The sequence below is a fragment of the Myotis brandtii genome, unplaced genomic scaffold (genome assembly GCF_000412655.1).
Source record: "Myotis brandtii unplaced genomic scaffold, ASM41265v1 scaffold38, whole genome shotgun sequence".
NCBI classification, from domain to species: Eukaryota; Metazoa; Chordata; class Mammalia; order Chiroptera; family Vespertilionidae; genus Myotis; species Myotis brandtii.
In genome coordinates, this window is record NW_005364596.1 from 3,406,773 (window position 1) to 3,425,576 (window position 18,804).

The following is an 18,804-nucleotide window of genomic DNA, read 5'->3' on the forward strand; positions in this document are numbered from 1 at the left end:
GGACCACTGGCTCCTAACTGCTCACCTGCCTGCCATCGTGTTCACCCCTACCCGTCTCTATCTGCCGGCCTGGTCACCCCCAACTGCACCCCCTGCCAGCCTGGTTGCCCCAAACTGCACCTCCCCGCTGGCCTGGTGGCCCCTTACTGCCCTGCCTGCTGGCCTGGTCGCCCCCAACTGCCCCCTTTGCCAGCCTGGTCGCCCCCAACTGCCCCCCTTGCTGGCCTGGTTGCCCCACACAGCTTGCTGTTCAGTTGTTTGGTTGTCCCTCACTAACCCCCCTGCCGGCCTTGTCGCCCATGCAGCCTGCTGTTCGGTCATCAGTCCAGTTGTTTTGGTCATGACGGCCCCTGGCTTTTTATATTATATATTAGGATAATTTTGGTAAGATGCTTTTCTGCTAGATTCTGGATTCCCTGAATTTTAATTTTTGAGGATGTCTGTCTATTATAACAGCTTGTCTTACAAAATATATATTTGTGTTTGTTTTTTTTTTATTAATTCTCACCCGCGGATATTTTTCCATTGATCTTTTAGAGAGAGTGGAAGAGAGAGGGAAAGACAGAGAGAAACATCGATGTGAGAGAAACACATCAATTGGTTTGCCTCCTGCACATGCCCTGACCAGAGCCCAGGCTGGGGAGGAGCCTGCAACCAAGGTACAGACAGGCTCTTGACCAGAATCAAACCCGGGACCCTTTGGTCTATCCACTAAGCCAAACCAGCTGAGGCGCAAAATATATATTTGGTTCATACTCTCTTTGTCCAGAATTCTTAAAGCCTTACTCCATTGTCTTCTGTTATTAAAAGTTGTGTGAGACAAATATGATCCCCTCCTCTCCCCCCCCTTATTTTTAGGAGCTTTCCTTTTTCATCTGGATGCTTGAAGAATTATGTTTCCTGTATTTTCTTTTAGAAGTTTTCCCTTTCTCACTTAGGCCCTTTATCCATCTGCAGTTGATTTTTGTGTGTAGTGTGAGGGAGGGATCCATTTTTTTCCATATGGATTATCAGTTGTCCCAAGAGCATATGCATATATTGATGAGGGTATCTGATCTGCAGTGCCAGCCATCATCAGTTTCCACTTACGTGTGGACTTGTTTCTGGGCTCTCTGATCTGTTCCATTGGTATACTTGTTGATTCTCCTATTATTACCACATTGTCTTAATTATTATATTTTTATAAATCTTGAAATCTAGTGGGATAAGTCCTTTTATCTTATTCTTTTTAAAAAATTTATTCATTGATTTTTTAGAGAGAGGGAGGAGGGGGGAAAAAGAGTGAGAACAAGAGGGAGAGAGGGAGGGGAGTGAGAGGGAGAGAGAGAGAGAAAGAGAAAGAGAAAGATCAATTTGTTGTTCCACTTATTTATGCATTCATTGGTTGCTTCTTGTATGTACCCTGACTGGGATTGAACCTGCAATCTTGGGGTATCAGGATGATGCTCTGATCAACTGAGCTACCTGGCCAGGGCTTACCTTATTCATTAGGAATAAGAAGACTTTTTGTTTTTTGTCTTTGCATTATTATGTAAAATTTTTAATCAGTTTACCCAATTTCCCCTAAACCCTGTTGGGATTTAGTTTGGGATTACCTTATATGTAAAGCTCAATTTGGCAGAAAATTGATCTTTAGAATATTGGATATTGGGTACTCCTTTTTTAAAAAATATATTTTTATTGATTTTAGAGAAGAAGGGAGAGGGAGAGAGAGATAGAAACATCGGTGAGAGAGAAACATCATTGATTGGCTGCCTCCTGCATGAGCCCTTAGGGGGTTGGAGCCACAACCTGGGCATGTACCCTGACCGGGAATCGAACCTTAATCTTCTGATTCTTGAGTCGATACTCTCCCACTGAGCCACATTAGCTGGACTGTCAGATTTTTTGGTACTTGCTTTATGGTTCTATATGTATTAAGTTTTCATAAATGTATATTTGAAAAGAACATACAGTTTTCTGATGTGTGAATATGTTCATTAGATCAGGCTTGGTGGTTATGCTGTTAAATCTTCAAAAGCCTTCATTGATTTTCTTTTTTTTAATGTTGGAAATGGAGGCCCAGATTTCTTTCTTTTCTTGCAATTCGGTAGTTTAACTGGGATCTGTCAAGGTATTAGGTGGTTTGTTTGCCATTCTCCTGGAGCATGGTTTGCTTTTCCTCAGATTTATTTCAGATAAATTTTCTTCCTTTGTATTTTTACATTGGTTTGGGTTAATAGTATCCCAGGACTGCTGAAGCAAATCACTACAAAGTGGGTGGCTTCTAACAACAGAAATTTATCCACTTGTAGTTCTGGAGGTAAAGAGTCTGAGGTCAAGGTGTTGACAGGGTTGGTTCCTTCTGTATGCTCTGTTCCATGCTTCTCTCCTTGCTTATGGAGGTTGCTGGCGACCCTTGGAGTTCCTTGGCTAGTAGATGTATTATTTTATTTACTAGTATTTACTTTTACAAGCAAAAATTTATTTAGAAAGTTACAGAGGTAGAAGTGAGCCATGGAAGAGGTGAGCCAGCTGGGCTGAGTGGGCTTGGGAAACAAGTTACAGAGGCAAAAGAAGGGCCGGCCCTTGGAGCTTAGAAGAAAGAAAGCAAAGAAAACTATAGATACAGACATATACACAGAGATAAACATAGAGGTAGGGATAGATGCAGAGATAAAGGTAGAGAGATAAACAGAGACAAACATAGAGATGTAGTAGTAGATAGAAACCTAGAGATAGAGACACAGAGAGAGAGAGAGAGAGAGAGAGAGAGAGATTGATTTCCTGTCTTCGCAACACCTTCTTTCCTCTATGTCTTCATGTACCTGTCATATAAGGGCACCAAATATTAGATTTAGGGTCCACCCTAATCCTGTACAGCTTCATTTTAATTTAGCTAATTACATCCACAAATACCCTATTTCCAATTAGGGTCACATTCTGAGGTTCCATGTAGACATGAATTTTGGGAGGACACTATTCAACCCAGTACAGTTGGTTTCTCTTCTTCAGGTATACCATACCTTAGAGTTGGGTTGTCTATCTCGTTTTATTGTTCTTCTGTAACTGCTTTAATATCTTCACATCATTTTTTTCCATGTTCACTGTAATCATCTCAATGAAACCTTCTGTGTCAGTAATTCAGTATTCAGCAGTGTCAATTCTTATTTTGTTTCAAATTAAATATATACATAAAAATATATAAGTACATGTGTGGATAGACTTTTATTGTAATTTAGGTTGTCTTTATGGTATAACAAGTTTAGATTTTCAGGTTTCAGTTTTTTTGTTTTTGAAACTTGTTGCTCAACTGGTAGTAAAAAACAACAAAAACTTTGAATAACCCGTTCATCACTTGTTTCAGGATTATTGCTGTCTAACAATATATTCAAAACCCAGTGGTGTAAAACACAATTTTCATTTGCTCACCATTTTGTGGGTAAGGAATTCAGAAGGGCTCAGCAGAGCAGGTAGGTCTTGCTTGGTTGAGGTCAGGCTGGTGTGGGCTGCAGTCTTCTTAGGGCTCAACCGGTTGTGTGTGATGATTCAGCTGACCATGCTTGTCAGCTGGGATTTTAGCTGGCAGAGGCAATCGCCCGGAACACCTGCTTGTGATCTCAGGGTACTGAATAGCTGGCTTTTCTCAAATTAAGTGTCCAAAGAGAAGCTGCATAGCCTTTTCTAGTCCAGCCTTAGAAGTCACACATTGTCATTTTCAGTACATTCTTTTTGTAAATTCTGGGATGTAAAGCTCTTCTTAATTTTAGTTGACATACAATATTATATTAATTTCAGGAATACAACATAGATTTGACATTTATATACCTTATGAAGTGATCACCACGAGAAGTCTAGGAACTATGATGACTGTATAAAGTTATTATAATATTATTTATTGTATTTTCTGTGTTGTACTTTGTATCTCCTTGACTTATTTGTGTCATAATTATAAGTTTGTACCTCCTAATCCCTTTCACCTTTTTTCCCACACCTCCACCACCCAATCCTCTGGCAACTATCAGTTAGTTCTCGGTACCTATGAGTCTGTTTTGTTTGTTTAGTTTAAAGTTCATTTAGTTTAAATAAACATCCTGACAGGTGTGAGATGATATCTCATTGTTTCACTACATTCTTTTGGCCACAAGTGAGTCCTATGGCCAGCCTAGATTCAAGGGCAGTGATGTGATAGTGACAATGTCACATTGCAGACAACCTTTCAGGATGGGAAATAGCTGTTGTAGCCATCTTTGGAAAATATAATCTGCTATACTCATATGAGTTTTTCTTTTAATTAATTAATTATTATTTTTAATCTTTATTGTTGAGATTATTACAGATGTCCTTCTAATTCCCCCACCCCAGGTCTTCACCACCCTATTATCTGTGTCCATAGGTAATGCATACGTGCATATAAGATCTTTGTTTACCCTCTTCCTACCTCCCCCATGCCCCTTCCCTGAGAATCGTCAGTCTGTTCCATTTCCATGCCTCTGATTTTATTTTATTCACCAGTTTATTTTGTTCATTAGATTTCTTATTCGTTTATTTTGATTTTTAGATTCAATTGTTGATAGGTATGTATTTGCTGCCATTTTGTTCATATTTTTTATCTTTTTTTTTCTTCTTCTGTGTCACTGAGTCCCAATCCACACTAGTTTTTACAGCTCGTAATTCTTACTGCCCATAGGGACTTTTCCCAGCTCTGGGACCCTGGGCTGGGGGTCTGGTATGGGGCTGGGACCCCTTGCTCCTCTGGGCGACCCCCTGCAGAGACAATTTCCCTCCTGATTAAAAAAGCTGCCTATGTGGGTGTTGGACCGGCCCATTCCGCCCCTCCACACCTCCTACCAGTCTCAGTGTGCTTTCTTCTTTACTTCTCTAGTTGTGGGACTTCCATTCAGCCAGCTTTGCGGTAGTTCTGCATGATGGTTATTCTGTATTTTAGTTGTAATTTTGATGTGGCCCTTCATATAAGTTTTTAATGTATAAAGCAATTAGCATTGTATTAATCCTCTCAACATATCTTTTTTTCAGTTAGTCTTCCATACTACCATGACTTCTTTCCAGAGTATCAGTACATTACTCTTCAATATTCTGTCTCTTGCCTCATAGTTACCTTAGTTATGAATTCTACAATTACACATTCACCAAGGTGGCAAGTATGCGTGCATAAATGTGCTCTTACATCCGTTCCTTCTTGTTGGTTAGTGAAGCAATATCATTGGTAGAGGCAAGTGGGTTGAAATGAGGATATTCTTTCAAGGTTAATTATGTTATAAATTGGATTCCCAGATACTTCTTATCTATCAGAGGTGATGATCCTGGGATATAGAGGTAACAATAATATTTCACTTACTTTTGTCTTTTTCTTCTCTTGTCAGAAGTAATTTGGGCATACAGAGGTAATTTGGGCAGCTTTAGAATAGTGGTAACAAGAAGTCAAAGGGAATATCTACCCAACCTTGTCTAATATTAAAATTGGTTAAGTTCTTTGAAGTTCATCAGTGATTTCTAGGATACCTTTGGGCATAGATAGGAGTTATTAAAAACATACATGCTTATTATATTTAAACTACAGATATTTTTCTAGCTTAGAGGTAAATCTTATAGAGAAATAGTTGTAAGATTGTTACTGAGAGACTGCTGTGAATAATGAATGTAATTAAGCCTGGAATAAAATTCTTTATTACTAACTCATCCTTCTGATTTGATGTATGGCATCTGTATGTACTGTGTAATTTTAGGCTTATCTGGAGCAGGGAAGACCACCGTGAGCATGGCTTTGGAGGAGTACTTAGTTTGCCATGGTATTCCATGCTATACTTTGGATGGTGACAACATTCGTCAAGGCCTCAATAAAAATCTTGGCTTTAGTCCTGAAGACAGAGAAGAGAATGTGCGACGCATTGCAGAAGTCGCTAAGCTGTTTGCAGATGCTGGCTTAGTATGCATCACAAGTTTCATATCGCCTTATACTCAGGTATGTGACTTTGGGCTAATTACATGTATTGGGAACATGGCAAATAGTTTCAGCATTAACATTTGCTTTGAGGCTAAATCCAAATTAAAAAGGACTAACCTACAGCATTTTTGTGCTGCGACTTTTCTGAGTAAACTCATTTTTTATAAAACCTGCTATAAACCCTCTGCCCTCAAAGTGTAACCAAAGTCATTGACTTTAAGCCACACTGACCTTTTAATTCAATATGCCTATGGAAAATACTCGGCGGGTATCAGACACCAGGAGAAATCTTGTTTCTTAACATGTGTCCTATCGTGTTAGCTTCTTTGCTCAAAATTCTCAAGTCCCATCTCTCATCATATTCCTCTTACTTCAGAGACCATAGCAACATTGGTTCACTTTTTTGTGTTTCTCTGAAAAAAATCTTTTTTTTTTTCACTGCAAGATTTTTTGTTTCTCCCATCTGAAAGGCACGCTTCTCCTTCCTGCTATCCCCCTCTTCTCAGCATCACCCAGTCCTGTTCATGCTTTGAGACTCAGATATCTCCTCCTCCTGAATACCTTCCTTTTCTCAGAACCTCAGACTTTGTTGGGTGCCTCTCTGTGGTGTCCTTGTTATTGTACTTTAACACATTGTTAGTTATAAATACCAGTTCCTTGGTGGTGATTATGTCAGCAGCAGCAGGCGGTAGTGGTAGTAGCAAAAATATTAGTGATAATAGCAGCTAACGTTCATTGAACTGTTATTTTGTACTGGTAACGTGTTTAAGTGCCTTTGTGTGAATTAACTCATTTAGTACTCCTCACCCAGTAAGGAAGGTAGAGGTGAGGAAACAGAGGTGTAAATTACCAAGGCCACACACTACACGTGGTAGAGCAGGGATTTGCATCCACACTGTGTCCCTGAAACCCATGCTCTTGCCTGCTGTTCTTTGCTGTCTCTGAGGGCTGGGACTACATCTTATTTATCTTTGTAATCTTGATGCCACGCCCTGCTCCTGGAACACAGTAGATATTTAATGTTTGTTAAATGATAGTATAGCCCCGTAGGAAGCCCAGATATCAAAGAACAGGCAAGTTAGTTTAGTGATTAAGGGCAGGGGCTTTGGAAACAGACACAGTGGGCTGAAATGTCAGCTCTCTCTATTACGGTTATGACCCTGGCCAGTTTACTTAACCTTCCTAAGCTCTGATAATGCTTGCCTCATAGGGTTGCTCTGAAGATTGCATTCAAAGCTCTCAGCACAGTGGCCTGGTGTGTACTAACTATTCAGTATATGGCATACATAATAGCACAATTCTAGTACTGTCATAAATTCGGATGGTGACTTAGACCTTCAAAACCAAACAAAACAACATTTGAACTGTAAGATTTATAGATAAGTATCAGGTTGAGTGTTAACCCTGTAGGTTCACTTAATGGAACCATGGCAGGAGTCCTAATATGCTCTGTGAGGAGTAGCTACATTTCTTCCTGAAATGTTGGAATCTGTGTCAATACATCAGTTTAAGTTATGTTGATAATGAAGTGTATAAGCAGACTGAGAGGTGTTTAGAGTTCCTGAATCCTTGGATGTAAACAAGTTTTATAGTTAAAAAATAACAGTGATAGTCTTGCACCTTCTGGGGATCTTTGCAACTGCTGGAAAAGGAGAAAGTCAGTACCTGATTTTCAGAGCTGGGTATCTGAGAGTTTATGCTGATCTGCTTTCTGGCTCCCTGGTTTCCATAGCATGGAGCAAAATTTTTGTTGCTCTCATTTCTCAGAGCATTAAGAATGAGGTTTGACTGTGCTTAGGGCATATGAAAATCTGTGATACCATTGGGATAGAATAATGTAATATAGGATATGTGCATTTTTCCATGTCACCACTGAACTTGAGTGTCTTCGTTCTAAAATAAACCAGATTGTTCCTGTTAAAGGAGTTGGTATGCTAGGTAGTCTGGGAGGAACATGCAGATGTGAACAGTCATAACATCTTGAGGCAAGTGAAGGGGTAAATGTATCTGAAAGGTGCTGTGGAAGATTCACAGAGGAGGTGCTGCAAGTGAGTCACAAAGGATGAATCAGAGCATACCAGTTAGACTGGAGGGTGAAGGCTGTTTCAGACAGAGGGGTTACAAAGGCACGGAAATGTGAGGGCGTTTGGTCTTTGGAGGACTCTAGGTAGTTTGGTAAAACTGCTGTGCAGGGTGAATGAGGGGAGATGAAACTAGAGCAATTTGCAGACCCTTCGGGTAGTTAACAGTTCAAGAATACTGAGGAATGTTGTCACTGAGTTTGCACCTTGGTGAGGACACCTTTGAAGCCTGGATGAGAATGGCCTGGTGGTAGAAGACTGGTTAGGAGGCTTTTGTATCCTCAACTGTAAAAGGAGGCTTTTGGAGTGAATTCCAGCAGCAGCGCCATAGGAATGGGCATATTGAAGGGCTGGTGAGCCAGTAGCAGCAGCAGGACTTGGTGCCTGGTTAATTATTGCTTCTTTTTTGAGGGGGAGGGGAGCTTTTTTGTTTTTTTTTTTGTTTTTTTTTTATTTTTTTATTTTTTTAATTTTTTTATTGCTTAAAGCATTACAAAGGGTAGCAGCAGCAGGACTTGGTGCCTGGTTAATTATTGCTTCTTTTTTGAGGGGGAGGGGAGCTAGGGAGTGAAGGATGGTGCTTTCTGAGTAAAGATGGTATTAAGTTAGAAAATACAGGGTAGGAAGGGAGGGGTTGAGTATTCACTTCAGGTGGGTTAGATTGGAATTGCTAATGGAGATGATCAGGAGAACATTGGTTCTGGAGCTCAGGAAAGTAGAACTGAGATGCAGATTTAGGAATCATTCCCTTCATTGGTTGAAACCTAGATAAAGTTGAGTATACAGAAGAGTGTATAGAATGAGAGGAGGGCTGCTGATGGAAACTCGGAGCACCTTCTTTGAAAGGACAGCTGGACCAGTAAGATCACAACTTAGTAAACACTCTGCCAGACACTATGGCTATAAAGCTAGTGAAATGATTTTAATATATCGGAATAAGATCTATGACAGAGGTGCATGGTGGGTACATCTGGGAAGCCAGAGAGAGCAAGGTCCCTCATTCTGGGCATACACGGAAGGCTCCTGGAGGACGCCACCTTGCACATATGCTGTGAGGGAGCAACTTCTGAATAGCCCTCGTGTAGGCTGAGGTTGAACATTAGGGAGAGGCCTGATGATACCTGTATTCAAGCTGGGCTCTGGCTCAGGTTCCTCATAAAATCAAATGAAAGTTTTTATGGGGCATCTGTTACTTTTCCCTCCTGGAATTCCCCCAATATCTCTGGTTTTAAGAATTGTATGCTTTTAAAAATTGTTATGAAGGATGGGTGTGTTAACCTGATTATTTTTTTTGTTTTGTTTAAATTTAAAAAAATATAAATTAAATTTTATCTAATGTATTTTTTTTACTCATCCATGATATTCACATAGTACCTTTGATTTGGTTAAGCACTTTTTATTCTGTACCCATCTTTTTTCTAAGGATCGCAACAATGCGAGGCAGATTCATGAGGGTGCAAGTTTACCTTTCTTTGAAGTATTTGTCGATGCTCCTCTGCATGTTTGTGAACAGAGGGATGTCAAAGGGCTCTATAAAAAAGCTCGGGCTGGAGAAATTAAAGGTAAGTCATGCCCCCCCCTCCCCCGTTTCTCTTCGCTTAGGTATTTTATCTTACCAGATATGGTAAGATAAAATACCTTTTCTCATCCCATATCTTTTCTACGAGATTGGGGATATTCGAATGACTTGGAGCTTCTTGAGAAGAGAAAGTGGGTCTTATTACATGGTTTTAGCTCTCAGGCCTAGCAGAGGTACCTGGCATGTATTCACAGTGACTGTCACTGATCGGGTTGGAATCCTAACCAGAAGACAGAATTTTAGAGTGTTGGGACTTTGGGGGCTGGTGGAAACTCCTTGATATAATTAGCTGCCTGGCATTAGATGGGATATCAGAGGCTAGCTGCTGCTATTACAGCTCTTTGTTCCACTGATAATGAAGGACATTTCAGAGCCAGTGGGAAAAATGCCTGAATTTTAAGCATCTTGAGAGCAAGAACAATGTCTTGTTTATAGCCTAGTGCTTGGAATGATCGCTTATTTATTCTGTGTACAATTGTTGAATTGGATTGAATTAACATATCACTGTTTCCATCAAAATATATACACCTTGCTTTTTAGGTTTTATGGTCTGCTCCAAGAGTTTCAACTGTGATGAGCATTTGGACATAGGAGACATTTAGAACTCGTCTGCTGTGGCCTTTGATACCAATTATGTTATTTATCTTCTAGACATCCTTGACATTAGTCCTGTTCTATTATTAACAGAAACAGAGCACATGCAGTGTTAAAAAAAAATCAAAGGTAGATTACTCAGTCAGCCTTATTTAGGAATCAATGATTCATGCAGGTAGCTTTTGTTTACCTTCCTAACAGAGTGAGATCGCCTGGAACTTGCGCAGGAGTTCCGGGAGCTCTGTGAATAATAGATGTTGGCCTTCAGCTTCTGGCCCCGAAAAGGAAAAGGTGGAACAGGAAGGAAAATCCTTGTTATTCTGGGCTCTTCTGTATTTTGGACATGGGAAGGCTTGAGCGGTTGGGTCAAAATCCACCTGCTGTGGGAAATTTGGGTCCTTGGGCCAGGTTGGTGTCCAGTCGTGCCTCCTGGAGACTCAGTTTCACTTGTTAAGCTGGCACTTGCTTGACTCAGAAAGCACAGGGTAATGTAAGACAACAGGAGGGAAACCAGTTTCACCCCTTTGCTTCTATATCACCCTCTCCCTGTTGATGGGCAGTTTTCACTTCAGTTTGTTGTAATAGAGTTTTGGGGAAGGGAAGCAAAATGATGTGTCCAGGATCCTGAAGTCTACATTTTTTTACTTATTTTAATTGTAGTTGGTTTTGTTTTGCAAAGATGTATCATTGAGGGAGGTAGATTTGTCTGCTGGGCTGGAGTAAGCGACTTGTGAGCAGGGACAACACCTTGTGCATTTTCATAATGTTAGAGTTTAGCACAGTGGCCCAAAGCATAATGCCTGGCAAACACATAGTAAATGCTTTTCAGATGGATGAGAAGGCGGAGTGGAAATCAGATGACAATACCCGTTTATCAACCCTTACTTGCTTTTGGCAAGGAATATATTTGGGGTTTGGGATGCAATGATGAATAAGACTTCATCCAAAGTACCTTGAGTCACTTACAGTTTGCATTCTACATCTGGGAGTGTGTTTGTATTAGCTTCGTTTTCTGTGTTACTTGTTTAATTTCCTGTTTCTCAATTCTTTTGTGTACACATTGACAAGATGTTCCTCAGGTTAAAATATGTATGGGTGTGTACATGTGTACACACATTTATTTTAGGTTTGCTATGGTGCCAGAGTTCCCGATTGTTCAGTTGTTTTTAAAAATTTCTTGTTAGATGACGCTTAAAAAGTTCCCTGTCAGTGTTGTTTTGGGGCCTTAATGATAGACATTCAAGGACAGATGAGATTGCATACATTTAGCAGAACTCAGGATTTTATAGGTCATTAGGCTTTTATTAAACTGTAAATGTATTGCTCTGTCAGACATTCTAATGCCTAGGTTATTTTCATGATTACTGCTCATGTAGTTATTATCTAGTGAAATATAAATGTTTTTCTTACAGCGTTAGTGTATTATCCTCATTTATGGGATAAATTAGCTTGGAAGAGAATTCCTCAACTTGTAAAATGTTAAGCCAAGTTTTTTTCTAACATACTGATTGTCAAGCTTTGCTGCTTGACAATTAGCATCACCTGTAGGAATTTTTAAAACTCCAGGGCCAATGCTGTCCCTAGGCCAGTGATGGCGAACCTTTTGATCTCGGCGTGTCAGCATTTTGAAAAACCCTAACTTAACTCTGGTGCCCTGTCACATATAGAAATTTTTTGATATTTGCAACCATAGTAAAACAAAGACTTATATTTTTGATATTTATTTTATATATTTAAATGCCATTTAACAAAGAAAAATCAACCAAAAAAATGAGTTCGCGTGTCACCTCTGACACGTGTGTCATAGGTTCGCCATCACTGCCCTAGGCTCATGAAATCAGAATCTCGTGGGAATAGGACCCAGTGATTCCAGTGTGGAGTTACATTCGAGAATCAGAGCTTAAGAACAAGTAGTAGTGTTTTAACCAGAATTATACCCCCCCCCCCCCAGCTGTTTTATTGCGACTCGCCACTAAATACTGCTGGAAATGTTGGTAAAGCAGAAATATATTCCTGGGTTTAGGACTTCATGAGATACTTAGAAATATTAAATAGGAAAAAAGTGAAATAAGAGGACACTATAGACTTGTAGTGTATATTTTAGAACACTTTTGAGAACTGTACCCTTAATAGTAATGATGTTAAGTTCATGTTTATCCTTCTAATCCAAGGATGCCTAAGCATTCCAAGGCAGACAGGCCTTGAATGACTTGCGCATAGGTGGTGCAGAAGTGTAAGACAGGAAGAGCGTACCTTCAGCTCAGGTAGCCCATTCCAGGAAAACATCATGCGTTCTTTATTTTCTTGGCAGTCACATGGGAACATCTTAAATAGTGGTTAATAACTAAATTTGACTGTGGGATACATTTTGTGATAGAACAGGGTTACCTTCCTGATCTGTGTTTTGTTTAAGCTAAGAGTGGTTAATTTGTCTTGCCTGAACACTTAAGCTGGTGGCAAGGCGGAGCCTGCAGGGCTTCAATGTGGCCTTAGATAATTGCTGTGGACAGACGGATCAGGTGTCCTTTTCTGCCTTGAGAGGAAAAAACTGTGCCAATTTTAGTTTTATGCCCAGGGTTTAGGTGCTGTATTCTGTATTTCTTTGGAGAAATGAGGTGCTCCTATCACTTGGTGTTAATTCCTGTGTCTTCACAGGCAGTTTAGACATTGGAAAAGAAAACGGAAGTATAGTTGGTCCTCATTAATTGAAGAGTCCTATTTGCAGGTTGGCTTACTCACTAAAATTTATGTGAAACCCCCACATGTGTACTTACGACACTTTAGCAGTCATTTGTGGACATGTGCAGAGTGGCAGAAATTTTAGTCATCCGGAGCACACATTCCTAATTGAAGTTGAACAAGGTGACATTTGGCCTTTGTTTCCCCTACCATATTGTAAAGAAGCGTCCTTTTTGTGGCTTATTTAATACCTCAGTTTTTGCATTGTTGGGGTGCTTTTTGTTGATGATTTTGCTGTTTAAAGTGGCCCCAGGCCTAATGCTGAATTGCGGTCTAGTAAGTTCAGGAAGGCTGCCATGTGCCTTACGGAGAAATGTGTGTTAGATACGCTTCATTCCTGAAGCATGAGTTAGAATGCTCTTGGTCATGAGTTCAGTGTTAATGAATGAACAATATATATTAAGTAAGGTGCTTTAGACAGAAACACACATAAAACAAAGTTATATATTAATCAGTTAACAAAAGTTTTGTTGCCAGAAGCTCATAGGAGTCTAACCCCAAATTTCCCCTATGAATAATGCTTCAGTTACTCACTAATTTAGTGTTTACAGCAACTTCACTGGACACAACTACTGTGATGATGACAATAGACTGTATGTGGCTAAAGAAGAAACAAACATTTAATTAGAAATCTTCTCCCAAGAAAGAAGTTTCATTACTCTAACCCTGTACCTTCGAGGGGCAGCAAAAATATTAACTTCAACATAGCAGAGAGAGACTTGCACTGATGAAATAAACGTAATTTATTTTTAATTTCTGCCTTCCTTCATTATCTGGTACCTTTTATAGGTTTCACTGGGATTGATTCCGAATATGAAAAGCCAGAGGCCCCTGAGTTGGTGCTGAAGACAGACTCCTGCGATGTGAATGACTGTGTCCAGCAAGTTGTGGAGCTCCTGCAGGAGCGGGTAAGAGGAGGTCAGCGCGGGAATCACCAGAGCCTGTTTCTGTTTATTGCATACCCATGGCCTCTAAAAAAAGGTGGTGGTAATATGGAGGAATGTCTGTGGTTTTAAATTCTTTATAGTGCCAACGGTTTTCTGTATGTGTAAGTTGCTGTGTTAGGTATTGGGGGGAGGGGATACACTATGTATGCACAACATATGAAATAGTCCATCAGTGTAACCTACAGGAGGCTTGAGAGCCAGTAATCTTTTATTTTATCAGTAATTGTACCACAGAAGTACCTAACAGAGAACACTCAGCCTTGATTTATTCAGCTTTACAACTTGGCATTATTATATTTTTTTCAGTTAAGATACATAAGGTAGTACCACGGTAGCCAGCCTGCACTTTGAACCTGGGAGGCCTTGGAGGGGGAGGTTTCTGTGTTGTCACATGCATTAGCAGATCCTGGTCCTCCACCTCCCTCCCTCCTTCCAGCGGACCATATTTGCTGCTACCCCTCCCCCACACACAGTGGACCCTGGGAGGCCTTCCTGCCCTTCCCTGGCAGCCGAAGGCGTGTGTTTTGTGAGCCAGGGTGCAGGGAGGTGGGAGAGTTTGATGCCTGTGCACCACTGAGGAGAGCTCACTCTCAAGTCTCCAGACCTGCTCCCGATCTCCCTTCTGAGCACCTGTTGTAGGCCTGGCTGTGAGTGAGTGCCGAACCCCCGGTGTCTGGGCTGCCAGTCACACTGGTCCTTGCTCAGCCTTTCAGAGTTTCAAAGGCATTTTAGCTGTTTCTTCCTTTCTGCCTTTATTGCAGTTTCCTCTTGCTCCCATGCTCTACTAAAGGGAGCAGGTCATGTGTCTGGTCTTCTCTTGGTGGGACTTGTCACTCTTTGGGAGCAGTTCACGCCACTGCAATAGGACCTCTGCTCTGTGATGGCCTCAGGGAAGGTTAGGGTTTCATGGGTCAGCTGGCCTTTCCTCTTGTTACGTGATGTTCTGTTGCAGAACCTCTGTTCCATTTTCGGCACATTGTGTATTATCCTACCTTTTGCTGTTGGGGCTGTTTATAGTTTTTAATAATAAATTTGTATGAAAACCATAGATATTAATTCCATGTCATGTTCGTTGAAACTGTTTTCAGTATTTTTCTTTTTATTGTGATTGTATTTTTGTTTGCATTTTTTTTTGTACATCGAACCTATCTTTTTTACTTGGATTTATCATATCAGTGTTAGAAAGTTGCACATAATTTTATTTTGTTAGATCTTTTTTATATTTAATTAATGATTCTGAAATATTTTTATTAGTAAAACTTCAGAAACATACTCATAGATACTAATATATAATAATAAGGGGGATCATGAGTCCCTGAAGCCATTTTATAGACTACAGATAATTGCAGATAGTTCCGACACTTATAAGTGACTAGAGGCCCGGTGCACAGGATTCATGCACTGGTGGGGAGTGTGGCCTGCAGGGATTGGCCCGCTGTGGGAGCGCCTCTCATCGCGTTCAGCCAAGTGGCACTCCCACTTTGGGAGTGCACTAACCACCAGGGGCAGCTCCTGCGTTGAGCGTCTGCCCCCGTGCACATCATAGCGACTGGTGAACCAGTCGTTCTGGTCATTCTGCTGTTCGGTCGCTGGGCTTTTATTATATAGGATTATTCTTACTGTGTGATGGTACCACAGGTCTTTCCCTCCTTCTTTCTTTCCTGCAATTCCTAGCCTCTAATTTGGGCCCTATTTACAATAGAACCTTTTTTTTTGGGGGGGGGGGCAACATTTTTTTGTTATTCTTAAAATAATGTTATTTTGCGAAAATTTTGCAGTTCTTTGAAAGTCTAAAAATAGCACAGCTAATTCCTGTATTTCCTTCACCCAGCTTCCTCTTGTTACCATATTATGTGATCATAGAACATTTCTGAAGATTAAGAAATTAACCTTGGGTATGATACTATAAACTACAAATACGGATTTTACAAGTTTTCCACTAAAGTGCTTTCCTATTCCAGGATTCAGAGTCTCATATTGTATGTAGAGTTAAATTGTTTTTTGACCATGCTGCTATAAAATGAAAATACAGACTCATGGTATCTATAATGCATAAGACTGCAAGATTTTTTTCCTTATGATTAAAAACTGAGAGTAAACTGCCACTATATAGTTTTAGGTTCCTATTACTTGTATTCTCTTTAACTGGTCACCCAATGTCCAGTTTTGTATGCCTTTTATTCCATCCTGTATTGTTTGCAGAATTATCTTTCTAAAGTGTAGTCTAATATCTTTTTGTTTTCACTCTAAACCATATATTGATTTTTTTTCCAGTTTATAGAATTAAGGTGATTCGTGTTCAGTCTGGTACCAAGCTGCGTATTTTATTGTTGTCCTTATTTCACCATGGTATTCCCTCCCTCCTTCCCTCCTCCATCCAACAATTCCTCCCTTTTTCCCCTCCCTCCCTCCCTCCCTCCCTCGCCATTGTTTTCCTTAGTCTGTATTCTGTAGTCTTAATTAATGCCTTGCTCCGAATTAATGATTATACTAATTGCCTTTACTTTTATACAGATCTTAGTCTATATTATGCCGCCTCTCATCCCAGTCAGCCAATGGCACTCCCACTTTGGGAGTGCACTAACCACCAGGGGCAGCTCCTGCGTTGAGCGTCTGCCCCCTGGTGGTCAGTGCACATCATAGCACTTATTATAATGGACATATATGCAAGGCTTTGTGTCTTAAAACTTTCTTTTAAAATTGATTTTTAGATAGAAAGGGAGGGAGGGAGGGAGAGAGAGAGAGAGAGAGAGAGAGAGAGAGAGAAAAATAGACATCGATTTGTTGTTTCACTTATTTATGCATTCATTGGTTGATTCTTGTATGTGCCCTGATGGGATCAAACCCACAACCTTGGCATATGTGAACAGTGCTCTAACCATGTGAGCTACCCGGCCAAGGCAAGGCTTTGTGTCTTTTAAAATATTTGTTTTGATTGTTAGACTCTGAGGGAAAATGGCCTTTCTCCTAGTTTAGCTTGTTAGCAGGTCCTGAATAAAGACATTTTGTTCAACATTGCTTTGTATAATGCTGATGTGATGCTATAAGAACTTAACTCTTATTTATACCAATTAGCCTATGGTAAAATTGGTTTCCTTATACAGTCTTTTGCTTAAAGTTGCAGAGCCTAAGGAGGATGTTAAGCAGACGGATTCTATAAAATGAAAATACAGACTCGTGGTATCTATAATGCATAAGACTGCAAGATTTTTTTTCCTTATGATTAAAAACTGAGAGTAAACTGCTACTATATAGTATTAGGCTCCTACTACTTGTATTCTCTTTAACTGGTCACCCAATGTCCAGTTTTGTATGCCTTTTATTCCATCCTGTATTGTTTGCAGAATTATCTTTCTAAAGTGTAGTCTAATATCTTTTTATTTTTACTCTAAACTAGCAATAAAACTACTGGTCCACCATGCGTTAAGTGAGGATTTACTGTAAGAACAACAAATCACCTCTAACTTGGATTACTACGGCAGTTTCTCAAGTGGTCTTTGTGCTGGGTACTTTGTATATGTTGTTTATTTGTTCACACAGTAAGCCTATGAACTTTTTCACAGATATTAAGTAACTTGCTCATCAGCATGTGGCATTCTATACCTAGGACTCCAGGTATATGGATTCCTAAGACTCATTTTCATATACCATTGGCTTTTGCTTTCAAGAATGTTCTCATTCTGCCTTATGTGCAATGTAATTAAATCTACAACCAGAAAAGGATTCTGGTTATATTCGTTTATGACAGAGACATTTTCTTTTGAAAAAAATATTTATTTTTATATTAAAGAAATTCAGACACTTCCTTTGCAATTGTTTTCTTTTGGTACCACCCTCCTTGGGGAGGGGGGAGGAGATTTCAATTATGTACTTTCCTACGTAAACAACCTCACTTTCCATTGAAAGCATGCATTTCTGTATTGTACATGGCTCGTACTGTTAATTTAACAGATATTTAGTGCTGTACACACTGGGCATTACTGTAAATACTGGGGTTTGTGGCAGTGAATTAAAATCAGTAAAAATTCCATTCTCATGGACCTTAATTTTTAGTTTTTAACCACCATTATTTATAGTTACAGATGAGAATGACAATATATAAATTCATTACATTTTTTTATAACACGATGTGGAATTTAAAAATACTATTGAATGATAATTGCTGGGAGGGAGAGATGAGGTGGAAGAGAGTATAGTGGGAGTAAATGCTGATGGGGAAAAAATAAAGAAAAAAATTACTATTGAAGAAAGACTACACACACACACACACGACTAACTTCTGTTCTGGAATGCATCCTCCATTGACTTTTCTCAACTAGTTGAATCTTAAATGAAACCTGTGAACCCCTGACATTCAGCTCATAGTTTATGGTTAGTTGGTGACCAAGGAATACATTTACCTGCTGCACCTCTATTGCAAGGTGACTTTCCGTACAGACTTCTCCATGGCGATCAGGCTGGCAAATGCAGCTCAGCTTCATTGTCATCACAAAAGCATTTGTTAGGTTTTCCAAAGGTGGGTTATGTGAACTCACATAGTGGAGTTCAGATACAGACTGGGAGGTGAAGAGGTTGAATGTGTAGAGTGAAGTGGTGTTTTAAAGCAAGGAAGAAGAACAAATCATCATAGCCTTACAGTGTGTGCTTTGAATGGGGATGTGGAGATAAGAGGTTCTGCATTACTACCTGTTGTTGTGTGTAAGAATATAATTGTGGCCCCTAACTGATTTGGCTCAATGGATAGGGCGTCAGCCAGCGGACTGAAGGGTCCCAGGTTCGATTCTGGTCAAGGGCATGTACCTTGGTTGAAGGCACATCCCCGGTAGGGGGTGTGCAGGAGGCAGCTGATCGATGTTTCTCTCTCATTGATGTTTCTAACTCTCTATCCCTCTCCCTTCCTCTCTGTAAAAAATCAATATA

At 40.0% G+C, this 18,804-nt stretch overlaps 1 protein-coding gene across 5 annotated transcripts in view; it reads left to right on the top strand.

Annotated features, from left to right (window-relative positions):
- Positions 1-18,804, top strand: part of PAPSS1 (3'-phosphoadenosine 5'-phosphosulfate synthase 1) — a 120,024-nt gene that overhangs the window by 10,924 nt on the left and 90,296 nt on the right. For all 5 annotated transcript variants that reach the window (XM_005872422.2, XM_014544738.1, XM_014544740.1 and 2 more), the window contains exons 3-5: positions 5,727-5,962; positions 9,449-9,587; positions 13,727-13,845. In XM_005872422.2, coding sequence (XP_005872484.1) covers positions 5,727-5,962; positions 9,449-9,587; positions 13,727-13,845 — 494 coding nt within the window. The remainder of the gene's footprint in view (positions 1-5,726; positions 5,963-9,448; positions 9,588-13,726; positions 13,846-18,804) is intronic.